The following is a 16,858-nucleotide window of genomic DNA, read 5'->3' as shown; positions in this document are numbered from 1 at the left end:
TTGAAATGTACCCAATTCTGCCACTGCAAAGTTAGACATGATTGAAGGGGAAGAAATGATTACAGTTTTACCTGCTGTAGCCCATTCCAAAGGTGCCCATTCCATAATCCTCTCTTATCAGGAAGAAGCATTTTGCCTAATGCCAAGAGATTCTCCCCAGGGACCGCCCAGGCTGACACTCAGAGAGTGTCCTCAAGAAACTGACTATTTGATGAAAAGTCATCCAATTGATACCTAAGGTTTTGGACTAAAGGAGTCCAGTCTACGTCTAAGGTCACTGGTTAATGTTCATGTCACGTAGCCATAAACCCAAAGACCTGGGGCCTCACTTATCAAAAAGTGCGTAGGATTCTTACTAAAGGTGTATTCACACACAGAAGCTGAAAATGGCGTACGACCAAAATCTTATCAAACAGGCACACCCAAAGGGAATATGCCTTGATAAGTAAGTAAACAAAATAAATTAAAAAAAAAAGACTACGTCTCTCGGCTGGCCCGTGAACGCCTCGGGATCCCCCCGGAAGAGCTGGAAACTCAACACATGAAAACTCAACACAGGCGGGGCCGGGATTGGAACCCCGGTCCCCAGAAGGTGAGGCAGATGTGCTAACCAGTCGTCCACCGTGCCCAATACATTGTATTTAAATAAATAAATAAATAAAATCATCACAAGCAGGAGTAGAGGTAAAAAAAAAAAAAGGGATAACAACACTGAGATGTTATTTTGCCTGAAAAGGTTAGGCTCTGGATGCTTGATCAATTCTGAAAGGAATCCACATGAGGCGGCACGGAGGATGACTGGTTACCATATCCGGCCCCGCCTGTGTGGAGTTTGCATGTTCTCCCCGTGCCTGCATGGGTTTTCTCTGGGTACTCCGGTTTCCTCCCACATCCCAAAAACATGCGGGGTAGGTTGATTGAAGACTTGAAATTGCCCGTAGGTGTGAATGTGAGTGCGAATGGTTGTCTGTTTATATGTGCCCTGTGATTGGCTGGCGACCAGTTCAGGGTGTACCCCGCCGCTCGCCCAGAGTCAGATGGGATAGGCTCCTGCACGCCCGCTATCCTAGTGAGGATAAGCGGTTCGGACAATGGATGGCTGGATGGAATCTACATAATCTCAATAACATTTAGCGAAAATCAATGAATCATTTAGAGACATTGTTTAATTTAAAATTGTCCAAATCAGCCTCACAACAGTAAATATTAATCTTTACATTCATTATAATAATAAAGTAGAAAATATGAATAGTTATATTTATTATACTGATAAAGTAGAGTGTTTTTCATCAAAATAAAACGTGCAAGCATTTCCTTTACTTTTGAAAAACATTAGGAACATTTTTGTCTATAGAAGTGCTGAAAACATGCAAAGATGTATCAAATATAGTGCTGAATTGTTGTGATATAGCGTTAGCATCTTTTTCACCGTTTGAATTTTCCTGATTTTGTGGGCGGGCTAAAACACAGGACGTACACTTTCTAGCGCGAGTTCTCTCGCCCACTATTTAAGTAGCGTGGCATCATGTTGTCTTTTTGTTATGATCAAAAAAATTATGGTTTTATTCTCTCTTAATAGTATAGTTTGATTATGTATCCTGTATTATATTGTCTTGTAGATGTATTTTACTGCTTTTTTACATCATGGCCAGGGGACTACAGATGAAAACTAGCCTTCTGGCTAATTCTGGCTTTTTTAACCATGTGTACTTCATGTGTTCTATGAAATTGCATTGTCCCCTTTCAAAAATAAACTGAAGTATTATGAAGTATTATCATTTTGTTTGGCTGCTCAGTTGTGACTTAGCTGTGCTTAGCGTCCACAACAAGGCCCATTTACCACTGCAGCTTGCAGTTAGCAAGCGAACGATGGCTACACCCCGAAAATGCGTCTTCGCTGGATGCCTCAATTGACAGCTCGGTGAAGTTTTTTTAAACTCCCAAAAAATGAGGAAATGAAAAAGTGATGGATTGACTTCTTGAAGACACACACAGATGGCGAGCTGAAAATCAACACCACCAGCCAAATCTGCAATGCGCATAGTTTTGTAAACTTTCACCAGAGACAACGTGGCCTTGTGGGAAACTTGATACTAGTGAATACTGCTTAGTGCCACTTTAAACTTTATTTAACCTAAACGATACATGCGTAATCATTTGGTACAGTGTAGTATCAGAGGCATAACAGAGAGGCAACGCCACCACCAGCGACCAGAGTGTTTCACACCTGGGACCCACACCCCTGTGTGTGTTTAAAGCAATTGTTGCTGTCGCGCTAACGTCTTCATAGTACAGCTAATCATTTGAATGGGGACAGGTGGATACATCCCAGCTCTATTTTTTCGCCCCTGAAGAATTCAACTGAAATGCCAATTTACTGGGAATGCAGTGTGAAAACAGCTTTCGATCCTTAGTTTGCCATTTGGCACTATGAATTCCAGACCTTGTTGAAACTCTGGATAACCCACTTAATTATGTAGTATTACTCTTCTGCGCCTTCTGGGCTATGGCAAACCCTATCACATGACACCAGGCTAATCTTATTGGCCGATCAGAACTGTAAAAATGAATCCCGCCAGAGCCAATTTCAGAAGATGCAAGTCATTAAGAGAGATGACTTCAGGGAGAGACGCAGTGGTAGGGACAGGTGCATGGCCGCCAGTCTGGCAAATTGCTTTCAGAATAGAGTTTGGGTTATCAGTTGCTGGTTATTATAAAACGTGATAGCAGGGAGGGGGAATTATGAATTATAAAGTGGCCCTGTAGGCAAAGCCCTTTTTGCACTAACATGATACTATAAGTGCTTTTTTTTTTTTTTTTTTTTTTTTACTGTGATGGTTGCTATAACCAAACTCGACCTATTTTCAGCACTCAAGAACTATTAAGTTAAGTTATTAAGTTAAGTATTAAGTTATTATTTCTGTTTGGAAGAAAAATCTCAGAATTAATGAGCTTTTGCTTCATTAAAAGTGTCAAGGCAGTTTATCATACTGAGAAATATTACCAACGCATGACCTTGATGGACCTTTGCTGTTAGTATTCTACCCGCTGGCGGCCTCTAACATTCCATCACTGATTTCCCTTACGTGAGGCCTGCGTAGCTGAAGTTAATATTGCTCTGTACTGTTCAGACACATATGACAACAAATGTTATCATATAAAATCATAATATAGTTTTTTTCCACAATAGTTAGTGGACCCCTATAGGTCTCCATACTTTTTGATACCACAATACATTATGGGCGGAGGATGATGCGTGACCCACTAGACTGATATGGAATACACAGTGGATCACTGGTTATTCTCCTATTTGTGGAAAGCCTCAACTATTCGACAACAAAAAAAAAAAGGAAATTATTTTATTACCATTATTTAAATTATTATTATTTTCATGGCAAAACAATCTATATTATGTATGCTATTTATTGTATTGTAGCATCTCTTTAACTGAGACAACAAACAGTTACCAGCGCCCGTAAACATGACGAAAAAACTAACTACTGTCGTCTCAACCAAACGTTCACAGCAGGAGGCACTAAGTTGTTGTGCGTAGAGGAAGTTCACTACGCCATTGGCACCATCAATGTTACTTCTGCACTTTTCTTGGGTAGGCAAGTGTTCATTGTTCATTGTCTATGGGCATGTTTAGCTGTTCACTGGACTGTATTTTTCAGGGTACAGCAATGTTTGAAGATGTTTGCAAGCATTTGAAATGCCATTCAAATGTTTTGGGATCGTAGCTTGTGGAATATTTCATTCAAAACTTGTTCAGTACCATATATTGCACTTGCAAGTAGTTTTGCTGTGGTTTAGAACTGTCCTGTGTCTGAGTGGTTTTGATGACCGTATTTAGCTAAAAACAGGGAAAAAAGGCAGCCATAATGTTGTAGCAGGTGAGTGTAGAAGCTAGAAGGAGAATCGAATTGTTAGCCTTGATGATATTTCGGAGACAGACTATAGATTATTGGTGACACCTTGGAATAGTGGGACTCGGTGTCATCATTGCATAAGAATCACAACACTACTTCTATACAGCACGGGCAGACACACCAAGGATATTATAACCATTCAGTAGCGGTTAAACTTCTGACAGATTCTACATGTCACTGTAATGACAAGGTGTCGAGCTCAATAGGCAGAGAACCTCTATCAACAGTCTTTGGCTGATTCCATCATCTAAATGTGTCATTCACGATCTAGTCTCTCCTACTACTACATGCAGTACTTTTCAATTCAAATGATCTTTGCAGAATTTTCCTGAATCAGAACATACAAACTGAGGTTCTACTGGGCAAACGTTGTAGTTTACCAGTGATAGCATTTGATTGGTGAATCAATCAGGATTATGATTCCTCGATCGTCACGTTGCAGCTGGCATCGAGAGAAGATTGTTCCTCCCTGTACAAAGATACACTTTATTCACAAACATAACATGAGGCTGTTGATGATGTACAAAAGTGTTTTGCAATTTGTTGAGGAATGAAGGACACACACAAAGAAGTTGAGGAGGCGGTTCTCCAAAGAACAGTGTGAATTTGGGGTTAATGAGGCAGTGCAACAAGATGGGGGAGGTGAAACAGCATCGAGCAGAGAGCTTCTACGCTTTCCAGAGTGTGTCCCATTAGACCACCATTATCCTGGGTCAAGATGCTCTGAATCTGCCCCCATATGATGGCGTCACCCTTACCCGCTGCTACACAGGGTCATAACTGATTGGCTGGTCAAGAACGCATTTCAGAAAGGTATTTAACCTGCTCGCCTCAGTGTCTGTCTCCATAAAGGCATTGGCAAGAACGAGATACTAGATGAAGTCAAAGTGGCCCTGAGGACAACCAGGAGGACGCAAGTCAACACTTCCTCCAGAATTCATATCTAGCTGTTTTGTTTATATATATATATATATATATATATATTGTCATCGTCTGAGGCTGGCTGAACAAGAAATCTGTCTCACATTTCCCCGAAATGTAATCCAATTTGTGCCCCTTTGTGTCCAATCAATGACTTTTTTTGGTTCTCATTGTCAAGCTACATTACACTATTTGTATTTCTTCAGTCTCTTTGGCTCACGTCATTGGGATAGTTAATTTTCAGCATTCCTCTTGCGCTCAGCCATGTTAATCAAATGTCAATAAATAAATAGGGTTCATTGTTATATTTATATATATTATGATATATTGCTGTACAAGCAGTACACAGAGAATCAAAAAACCTTAGCAAGTCAGGTTCAAACACTAACTTGTAAAGTGAAAAGTATAGATAACAATTTCATGTTCTATTTACTTCTAGCTGGGTTCGAGAATGCGAATGTACTGGACTGACACATTGAGCCGTCATGCATTATTATTTTGCTGATGGAGTTTGAGGCGGGTTGATCACAGCAGGCCAAAGCGATAACATTAGTCCATTTATCTGCATTTAGCCTGCCAGGCTGCCACTCTGTGTGTGGGTGACATGGCAGCGACTGAAACAGGAAAATGACTCAGCCCATCACGCACTTAACACGGCAATGAGGCAGCATGGTGACAGACTTCACACACTGGGATGGACGTGTAGAAAGACACATTAAGCTCTGCCTACAGCCCACTCGTACACACCACTGCCAATTTTGGGATGTCTTTTCACAAAGGGTATGATGAAGCTATTATGTGAGATTGACCAATATACCCCCCGGCCCACAACACACACACACACACACGCTAAATATGATTTTACATGCACATAAGGACCAAGACCTATTAGGATTCAGCATCTCCTATTTCTCCTGTCCACTTTTGGATTTAAAGCAAAAGGGTGAGGTGATTTACGGCAATTTAGTCTTCAATCAACCTACCATGCATGATTTTGGGAGAAAACCCACGCAGGCACAGGGAGAACGGGCAAACTCCACACAGGCGGGGTCAGGATTTGAACCCTGGTCCTCATATATTTGGGATATTTCAAATGTGGTCTCGCAAAATTTCGAAACCAAGGTCCAAAAGGTTATGTTTGGCGTAAACCCAACACTACTCATCACCACCAAGAAGCCATATAGTACCTACAGTGAATAATGGCGGTGGCATTTCAATCAATATTTAGTGCAATGCTGTTCTTTACCTCCAACATATCATGTTTCAATGAGGATAATTCATACCTATGATTCTAATGAGGACAAAGCAGGATAGAAAATGAATGGATTTCAATTACACTCATAGTATTGAAAACACAACTTTAAAATGTGTCAAATTGACCCACATAATAACAGGAGGGCTTGATACATATTTGGCAAGTACATGTCCAGTTCATGAAGGCATCATTTTTGTAGCTCTGGCATTGTACCACCATGGTTGCATACGTGTCGCTGTTGGTAAGTTTAATTCAAGCATCACTCTTGGGTCTCCTCGAGAAAAAGCTTGATTACTTCACCTTTAATAGATTTAGTATATCAGCTTAAACAACTGCTTGAACTTTGAATTCCTAATTAAGAATCTTGACTCGAACAACATTAAAAGCTACACCATTGTCAAATATAACAGGGCCACCTGCACCCACACGTTCAAAGCAATCACTGCTTGGCTCTTTCAAGCAAGGAATTTCTACAGCATAATAGCAGGTTTGGCAGCACCAAAAATTGTTTGTGCACTTGTGTGGAACCACATCTTCTGTCTTGGATAATATATTTCGGCCTTCCAGTGACAAACGGCACACACCAGGAGGTGTTTCAACATTAAAATCAGAAGGAGAAAAAATGAACTACAACACACAGAAGAGAGAGACGAGAGCAGTAGGCCGAGTGCGCAATGTGCGCATACAACAACGAGATGAATACAGTCAGTGAACTGTAATCTTCTTGTGCACAAACACACAGACCTTGAATACAAAAGACTCAAGTGAAGACACTAGACTTTGCAATTGCAAAGTAGGAACAGCTGTTGTTCCAAGAAGGAAGCAGAAAGCTGTAGAGAATTTGCTGAAGTGTTAAACCCAGCAACTTCTGTGCAGAGCTTATACAAACAGCCCGTCAAGCTCCCTGCAAGCCCTCTCACAATAACGTGGCTCTGCAGGTCGACATTGTTCATCCATTAAACCAAAACAAATGTCATAAATAGCTACATTTCTATGGTCTAATGAGACACAGTACAAGAACGAATTTAACATTTTGAATTTAACAACACATTTGGTAACGTGCAACTAGTTTGAAATGTGGCAAAACTGTAAGAGATTTAAGAATATTTCTCCAGTAGGTCAATGAAATAACAGAAACTTCTCATGATGGCGCTGCGCAATTGCACAGACCGTCAACCACCACCACAATAATGAACACATTCACGATCACAACTGAAAGATTTGATTCTTTTTTGTTAATTTGTTAATATTCCACTAATTGAACTGTGCAGGTGTACAAAATGTTGTGGTGCATGAGCGCATGGGCTCACAGGCTCACATGCAGCATGGATAAAAAGACAATTTCACACATCGAGGGGGAACAAAAGCGCCAGGATCTCAGCTGCTCCCACTGGGCATGCAGCTGTACGCTCTGCCAATAGACTGAAACCTACAGACTTCAGACTCATTGTGGAAAAGTCTCCAGCTGAGATGACCCCTGACCTCGACATCAACATTGTCATTACCTCGCAACGTTCTTAAATCCCCTGATCCTCTCCTGTTTCCACCTCATATAACTTTCCATTGTTGTATGTCTATCTTCTGAAAGTACATTTTCTCCATCATTCATTGTGTGTTTCCACTCAGGGGCTTTGCCAGCTGACCTGGCCTCAGGCTGTCAAAGGACCAGTAAGGAATATTTAGTAGCATCCTAGCGTCTCCATTTCCCCACAGCCACTTTGTTCTGTCTCACCAACGACAGGGTGGCAGAGAAAATGATGCATTATTTCGCATTAGGGTGCCAAAGATTTCCCCCAAAACCCAATTTTGGTTGAGGGGCTGATTTTCGTGTATTCTGACCAGTGGTGTTTCTAAGATGAAAAGGTTTCAAAAAGGATGAATTTGGCTTCAAGGTCCCCCGACTCGTCGGAGCTCACGGAGCTCGTGTATCTTACTGCCCACTCTGTGAGGAGGCGGACAAGACCCGGATTTGGTACTTTCGTGGAACGGCGGCACATTTAAAAGGGGACATCCGTGCTGGTGTGGGCATCATCATAGCCGACTTGCGTTTGAAAGCAGCAAACCAGAGCCCTCAGTCACAAAAATGTCGCGTTGCGGGGGGAAGCTAAAAGACACACCGTCGCTGCGCCAACACTGCCTAGCTTGGCACAGACCGGTCTTCCCAATAGGCAAACATGCAAGGCGAGACATCCGCTGAGACAAATATCAAGATGCTCAAGCGCACCTTGCGCACTCCACGAATATAGAGCCATGAGTCCAACGTGAAAATGACCCAAAATATCCTACCATCATCTTCTGTCTTCAAACAAAGTCCATTTCCAAAATTCATGCTGCCATCCACATCATGATTGTGGTATTTCCCTTGCTATTGTTTTCCAGCCACTTCTCCAGATTGTTACCTCAACCACTCTTGTAACATTAGATCAAGCAATTTAGGACCGTTTTCTCTTGGGTTCAATTGTTTTTGTTATAGGTCCAGTTCCAGCGAGCTGGCTTTAATGACGGCACACAACTCCGAGGCAATTTGAAGCAATAATAATTCTGGGGAAAAGGTAATTATGCACTAAATGACATCTTCTTATGAATTCCATGCCCAGTTTCTGCCTATTGTGCCTCTAGATCCTGCAATGTGATCATCGATTTCAAGAGAACAGTGTTAACTGACGAACCGTCTGCTCAGTGATCAGCGTGTTCAGCTGCTGCCGCCAGCTAGCGGTAGCACCAGCCTGGGATACATTCAGGGAATGTCAAAGAAAGTTTGATTTTATGAAGCTCTTGCAACAACAATCCCTGTAACACAAACGAAGGTTTGCCAAAGTACATTGTTGAAAACTATTGCCTACGCTTTTATTTTTCTTCAACATTTGTATACAGTAGCGATCCTGTTGTGTTACATGAATTGTTGTTAGTTGTACAAATTCGGACTGTATCTTGAAGAGATCTGAATGTGATTGGATGAACGTGTCGGCATTCGAGTGGTGGAGTGGCCAGTGACGGAGATGGTTTGGAGTGTGCGCCACATTTTTCTTCCTGCTTTTACATTGGTGCACTCAGTTAGTTGAGAAAAATAACAATAATAAGTGTCTGAGTCATCGGTCACAATTTGTTAGTGGCCTTTTGTTGCAGCTCATCATTTTATTTGGAAAAACCATGAAATCTAATTTCTGTTCCCTCTTTTCAGCACAACTCTTTGAACTCTCTTTCCACTTTGTTCTCTGCAAAGCTCCGCGCATTTACATGCATGCTCCTCTAGCACTGGCGTAAAAAACTATTTGCAGGTGACGAAAAATGCTACCGCAAACCAGTAGCATTTCTGCAGCAACATTAACCGTCATTGATTATTCATACAATTATAATATAGCTTCCAAGGTGTAGGGCTATTAAACTCCCTCTTGTCGCACAAAACCGCACAAACTTGTACACTTTTGGAACACAAGACACCACACAGACTGTTTATTGAAGATGTGAACAATTTAGCATAACAATCCCCTCTTTAGCACGTTATCGCTGCACCCCACTCTCCGGGCATGACCAATCAACGCACAGTGAGGCACAAGAAGGACATAGTGTCAAAGGAAGGCGACTGTTGTTACCGTCTCAGACGCTACATTGGTGCAGCAACAGACCCGACGCAATACTCCACATATAAATCATACGAGGTTACACATCATACTAAAGACGTTTTGATGTCGCATTACGATGTCGTAATATCGCACAGCGCTACCTCAAATGAAATCAAAAGTGTAGATATTTTGATTTGAGAATCAGTTTTATCGCATAAAGATCTGGTATCGGAGGTATCGTTCTATCTGTATGGAGCATCAATAGAAAATAGTGCATTTGTATGTCACACTTAAGCAGGGTAGCAGTCTATATTATTATTCTCAATAAGTTTCTTTTATGACAGATACAAAATGATCGACATAGTGGATGGCAGAAGGTCCTAATCTTTGTCCACCGATGTCTCTTCTTCAAAAGATCCCCTCTGCCCCCTCATCTTGCCTCGTATCACTCATCTTTCAGTGTTCATTTTTTCCCACACGCCAAACTCACAAAAACACATCAAGCGCTATTCTGCCGCCTTGGATTAGAATCGCTCACCTTCACTTATGCATCTGTCAGGGTCTCAATAAGAACAGGAGAACAGATGAGAGTTCGGGCCGCACACAGAGAAAGAATCAACAAGATGAAGGACGGGATGGATTTTCAAGGCTTCCTTGACGTATGGCTTGGGGAGACTTTAGACACAGCAGCTCCACGAGCACTGCCAACTCTTGACCAAAGGCTTCCACAGAGGCAAAGTCACTTCACGTCATCCCATTGTCCCGATAATAATTCCGATACAACCTTTGATTGCACATCAGACACTCCATGAGTGATGTTATAAAATACAACAGCACTGGGGGGGGGGGGGGGGGGGGGGGCACACACGCATATACTCATTTAAGCCTTAGACAACAGATATGCCATGGTGGCGCACGCACAGTCGCACACATTGAAGCAGGTATATGCCATCCATGGCCCTCATGTGCGCGCGCAGGCAAACACTCACACACACATTCACATTCAACATTAAGCATTATGAAACACAGTATTCGACTTTGGTCACTGAGTACATTCAACACAAGACTTAGCTGAGTTGGCATACTGGGCATTTTCCTAATGTGACGGGCTGGCGAGTGTCCTCCCACTCGACTGGGTCACGTCACGTCCCTCAAACGCCAGCAGAGCCAACACGGGCCGTTTATTTTGTGGAGTATTGTGTACCTTTGGTCTGAAAACGTGTTTCTCAAAGTGGAGAATGAATTCTCGCGTAGGCTACTGCTGTGGAAGGCTCCAAAATGCCTCGCTAAGTTTGAAAGCAGTCAGCTCACTGATGATCAGACGTGTGATATGGCACTTTGACAGGAAGTTAGTGACTATATGCAAATTATCAACACCATTTTTATTATTTTCGTTTTGGTTAAATTACCACCCGATACTGGCTAAAACAGAGGTTTCTTAATTGATAAATGGGAAAACCCAATATGTTTGACCCATGTTACAGTACATCATATTGTATAAGATCATGCATATTCTTTCCAACTGCCCAGAATGTTAAAAGCATACAATACAATAGCAATATTCCATCTGTCATTTCAGTTTTGTCTTACCGTTGTCAATGGCGATGAACACGGCGGTGTATTTATTGTCATGAACAAAAGGAGATTCACGATCCAGAGAGGCCAAAGTGTTGACAGTTCCTCGCAGTTGGTTCACAGTCAGCCAGCCTGCTGGATCTCGCAAAATGGCATACCTTGGGAAGACAGTTAAAAGTTGGAGATTACAATCATATGGACAGTAAAGTAACATTCACAGTAGTGTATTGCATCACTCTGCAGCGAACCTCCCTCCCAAAAGAGTTTAGTAGCATATTCATTAATACAGTACATGAAATGCATCTACCTTATAGGACAGCACTATTGTTTATTTTGTTGTTCTGATACGTGTGGTATTGTGCTTGCTCTGTTGCTACACGAATGTAGCGTCCGAGATGGCAACGCAACAGTCGCCTTTTGATTATGTCATCATGGTGCGTCACTCCAGGAGCGCCACTGCTGTACTAAAGAGGAGACTTTCTGTTACTTTTGAGCTGAGGTCTCAGCAGTGTGCATGTGTAACGGATGCCACCTCGGATGCTAAACTAACATGAAAAATTCAGAGTAAAATAAGTCATTACAGGTATGAAAAATTAATTAAGGTTAATGTACCTGCAGCACCGCTACTCCATCACCCGCAAATACTCATAACGGCACTGCTACGAGAGCATAGATGGAAACAACATTGCAAATTCCACTACCTTACAATGTACATGACAATGGTGCACGTTCCAGTGTATATGGTATTTTTCCACTGGATATTTGTGTTTTACTGTATTTTTAGCTATCTGTATCCATTTCATTGATTTTCTGTATAAAATGCATTTTTATAAATACACGGAAAAAAGAAAAATTGCTATTGAGTTCAAGTAATTTTAAGGAAAATACTCATATCATTATCGGGATATACAATTCTCAATATTGGGATATGAAATCTTGTCCAGCGGCACGGTGGCCGACTGGTTAGAGCGTCAGCCTCACAGTTCTGAGGACTTGGGTTCAATCCCCGGACCCGCCTGTGTGGAGTTTGCATGTTCTCCCCGTGCCTGCGTGGGTTTCCTCCGGGCACTCCGGTTTCCTCCCACATCCCAAAAACATGCATGAATTGGAGACGCTAAATTGCCCGTAGGCATGACTGTGAGTGCGAATGGTTGTTTGTTCCTATGTGCCCTGCGATTGGCTGGCAACCAGTTCAGGGTGTACCCCGCCTCCTGCCCGATGACAGCTGGGATAGGCTCCAGCACGCCCGCGACCCTAGTGAGGAGAAGCGGCTCAGAAAATGGATGGATGGATGGAAATCTTGTCCATATTGTACAGCACCATGCAGAAACTACTTTTGTATTATAACATATGGCGAAACAACAATGACATCAATGATATCATACATAATTTGCATTGTATTATTTCATTCCCTCACCCAATGAGAATAATAATTCCCATCCCTACTCCAGGTGGCAGTGAAAACAAAGCTTCAAAAATGTCTCTCTGGCAGACTCCAAAAAGTCTTCCCAGAAGAGTGGAAGTATCGTCATATTGGATTTTCAGTTCGTGTGGGTGCAATGGTCAGCTATCCCAATACTTTTGTCTGTATAGTATCATTTTCTCTGTATAACGTGACTATCTACTTTCTCCCCTGAGAGCAAAATATTAACATGATTGGAAAGTTTTTTCAAAGAGTGAGTGACAGAGATTTTTTTTCAAAGAATTTTAATCACAGAGTGAGAGAGAGAGCGAGAGAGAGAGAGAGAGAGAACCAATGCTAATAAACTGTTTCTATCGGAGAGCTGCTGAGTGTGTGTAAGCAAAGGTTATAAGGGCAAGCAAGGGTTGTCCTGAATTGTGTTTGGCCACAACCACTGTGCACTTCATCTAAATTCGCAGCTGGCAAAGCGAGAGGTAGAGGAAAGAGATGGAGGCGAGCAGGGAGCGGGATCAAGAAGGAAGTGAGGACATGGAGGCATCACACTGTGAAGGATGTTCTAATGAAAAAATAGTTCCACCACTTTCTTTGCCCTGAAATTTGAAATCTGCTTCGACAGTGGTGCCCTGTGAGCAGCCTCACGCAGGTCTATTTAGTGTGGCAAGTTTACAGCCAACTTTTTCCCTCTAATTATTTGACACACATAACAGGATCGAAAGCAACCAAACTTTTGCTTTTCCCTTGTCAAGACATTTCTTTCTTCTGGTTGTTGACATTTATATATTCTCATAGCACTATATTCAGTAGGTTACCAATTCGTATTCTCCAAGCATTTTGTTTGGGATACAAAGCAGCTTGATTTGAATTGCTTGCACTGCGTTCCGTGATATTTATCCCAGTGAAGAAAGGGAAACATTCGAGTGATCACGATGGATGGCTGACATTCACAAACATCTTGCAATTACATTCTGTGAGAGCATTTGGAAGTATGCGTTCATGCAAAATGTTTTGAATTCACGTAGCATCAAGTTCCCATGAAGACATATCTATGGTTACACTTTGTCCCGTACAGATGTGTAGTGTTTTTGAGACAAATGATGATGCCTCGCTGTGACCATGGGAATCATTTACAGTAGACCTTGCAATCCATAACACAAGTGATTGGAATACCGACTCACCGGAGTGGATGAAAACAAAAGAATTGTCAATTATTTACTGACATGGAATCTATTTACCCAGCAAGTTGAGCGCGGAACGCTGACTCAATGCAACAGCAGCAGATGAGCTAAGGGTTTATTGCTAACACTGTAGAGAAGACAACTGTTGAGCCGGTTATGATGTGGCTACTAACCAACTGGGAAGCACACTGCAACCCTATTATCTTAACCAGTGTGTTTACCTACAAAATGCAGTACATTACTGGCTGCGTTACTGTCATTCGAAAGCAGCCAGTCACATTGCAATATTGCTTTCTCTGAATTCTAATGGGTTATACTACTTCTCCATTCTAGACTTCTTTATCCGCAAAAACTGTAGAAGTGCGACATTGAACCTTTTTATTATAGACACCAATGTCAAAACAGCTTACTGTTGACAAATGGTCAGAAATTGAATATGCCTACTTTCCATTGAACATCTTTACTTGTTCAAAACAATATCATCAAAAGTCAGTTACTAAAACATATCCTGATAAGCACGAGCATGTTCAAAAGGGAGTGGGAAGAAGTACAATTCCTACCCCTTTAGTCTCCATTCCATTTTCAATATTACATATTTCACATACTAGTGCCATCACACAATATAATATAATATAAAATACAATATCTTCCTTTCAGCTTGTCCCGTTAGGGGTCGCTCGAGCGCGTCATCCTTTTCCATGTAAGCCTATCTCCTGCATCCCTCACGACATCCATCCACCTTCTCTTTGGTCTTCCTCTCGCTCTCTTGCCTGCCAGCTCCATCCTCGTCATCGTTCTCACAATATACTCACCCTCTCTCCTCTCTCCGCGAGCTGGGCGTTTGCACACCCTTGAGTTGAAAAACTTTCAACACGAGAGCGGTGTCGTAGTGACGTCAGAAAGCGCATTCAATAGGAGAGGGGCTGGCGGAGTGATTTCAGAATGCTCCAAAGCGAGACACCAACCGGTGTGATAAGCCTCACTGTTAAGGTCTCTTTATACTCCCGCTTTCGTGGGGGCGACAGCGCCCGCATTGCACGACGCTTTGGGCTCCGCGGCCCCTTTCGTAGCTTGACGCACACACGGCACAAATTGTCGCTGCGCTCAGAATGCCGCGGAGATCATCTCTCGCGATTGGTCCATTTTAGTCACATGCTGTGATGACATACTCGGCTTTCCCCTTGGTTCCTCAATACGGGCATCTTTAAAATACAACACACCTACGCCACCGCCTTCTTGATCAATTTTGCAATATAATTAAACGCATCACCTGGTCATCTCGGTTCATTTGTTCTAGCAGGCACTGTTCCATGGTCGCCATTGTTGTTGTTTTGTTCCTTGTTCTGGAAAGTAAAAACGGCTACCGGAATTGGCCTTAAAATGCAGAGGAAACTCCACCCTGTGTTGTCCTAGCCAACACCAGCCGTAGCGACTGGGAGGAGAACTGCAGCATATTTTCAAAACAGCGTGCGTGGGTTGCGCTCGAGTATAAAGGCCTCCACCTCTTGCCCGTACCCTGTTGAGAGCACACTTGTGGTAAAGATCATATTCCCTTTAGTTAGCCCACTACAAATTTCTTCATCCTTCATACATGCTCATTAAATCACTCACTTTTACTCAGTTTGGAGTCAGTACACGCTACGCTGCTCCTCCACATCGAGAGGAGCCAGATGAGGTGGCTGGGGCATCTGATTCGGATGCCTCCACTGGAACCGCTGGAGAGACTACATCCTTCGGCTGGCCCGGGAACGCCTCGGGATCCCCCCGGAAGAGCTGGATGAAGTGGCCGGGGAGAGGGAAGTCCGGGCGTCCCTGCTAAAGCTACTGCCCCCGCGACCCGACCTCGGCTAAGCGGTAGAAAACGGATGGATGGATGGAGTCAGTACAGAAACAACACAACTGTCTGACCATCCTCGGTCAGTCTTTGTGCAATTCATAACATCGATGTATCACGCAACAAGCTTTGTCCTTGCAGTGCAGTGAATCAGTGCGTGTCCTATTCCTTTACCTCACCCGCGGCTCTTCAAAGCTACCTGAGAGTCTTCAAGCCTGACATCCAAGGTTCCACTACTCTCTTTTTTAAAGTCCCGTGTCTTTTAGCTTGCATATGGCCACGGTGCGAAGTGAAAGCGGACAGGGAACTGCTGAATAATGTATGACCCGGATTCTTGAGATGTTCTAATTTTTCAAAGCAAGTTTAGAAAAAATATCATACACATACTGTACTTTGCAAGAGATAGAGAAGCTGCAATTGGACAGGACAGTTTCATACCAGAAAATAGTTAGAACAAGGTAAATTATGAAATATTAAATTAGTTAATTTAGATTAATAATTTTTTTTATTATTATAGCCAATATATGTCAACACAACATGAGAATTTAGTGGCAAATGGTAAAGTTAAATAGAGGAATACATATTTTTCATTCATCACTGGCCTGGCGGCACGGCGGGCGACCGGTTAGAGCGTCTGCCTCACAGTTCTGAGGGTTCAATCCCCGGCCCCGCCTGTGTAGAGTTTGCACGTTCTCCCCGTGCCTGCGTGGCTTTTCTCTGGGCACTCCGGTTTCCTCCCACATGCCAAAAAACAGCGTGGTAGGTTGATTGAAGACTATTTACATTACACTGTTTACATTCGTCCCCAGGCTAACACGAATGCCGCAATGCTAACGCTCGCTGAACAAGTAAACGAACTTGAAAAAAAGCACACACATTCACCCCTCATTATTCTTGGGGACTTTAACAAAGATTATCTCAACCATGGACTCCCTAAATACAAACAGCACATCGACTGTCCCACCGGGCAAAAACAACATTCTAGACCACTGCTACATCACGCTAAGTGACGCAGACTGTGCTATCTACCATGCAGCACTGAGCTCATCTGATCACTGCTTAATTCACTTAATAACATACAGGCACAAACTTAAATGTGCGAAGCCTATGGTGAAAACCGTGTAGAAGTGGACCAATGAAGCAAAGATAGAACTTCAAGGCTGTTTCGACTGCACAGACTGGA

At 42.7% G+C, this 16,858-nt stretch overlaps 1 protein-coding gene across 1 annotated transcript in view; it reads right to left on the bottom strand.

Annotated features, from left to right (window-relative positions):
* cdh13 (cadherin 13, H-cadherin (heart)) overlaps window positions 1-16,858 on the bottom strand; it is a 265,858-nt gene that overhangs the window by 22,917 nt on the left and 226,083 nt on the right. Inside the window, exon 12 of the mRNA XM_061775059.1 lies at window positions 11,259-11,401. Within this exon, the coding sequence (XP_061631043.1) occupies window positions 11,259-11,401 (143 nt within the window). The remainder of the gene's footprint in view (window positions 1-11,258; window positions 11,402-16,858) is intronic.

Source organism: Phyllopteryx taeniolatus, chromosome 5, assembly GCF_024500385.1.
Source record: "Phyllopteryx taeniolatus isolate TA_2022b chromosome 5, UOR_Ptae_1.2, whole genome shotgun sequence".
In the NCBI taxonomy this organism is placed as follows: Eukaryota; Metazoa; Chordata; class Actinopteri; order Syngnathiformes; family Syngnathidae; genus Phyllopteryx; species Phyllopteryx taeniolatus.
This window is presented reverse-complemented; position numbering and strand designations above follow the sequence as displayed.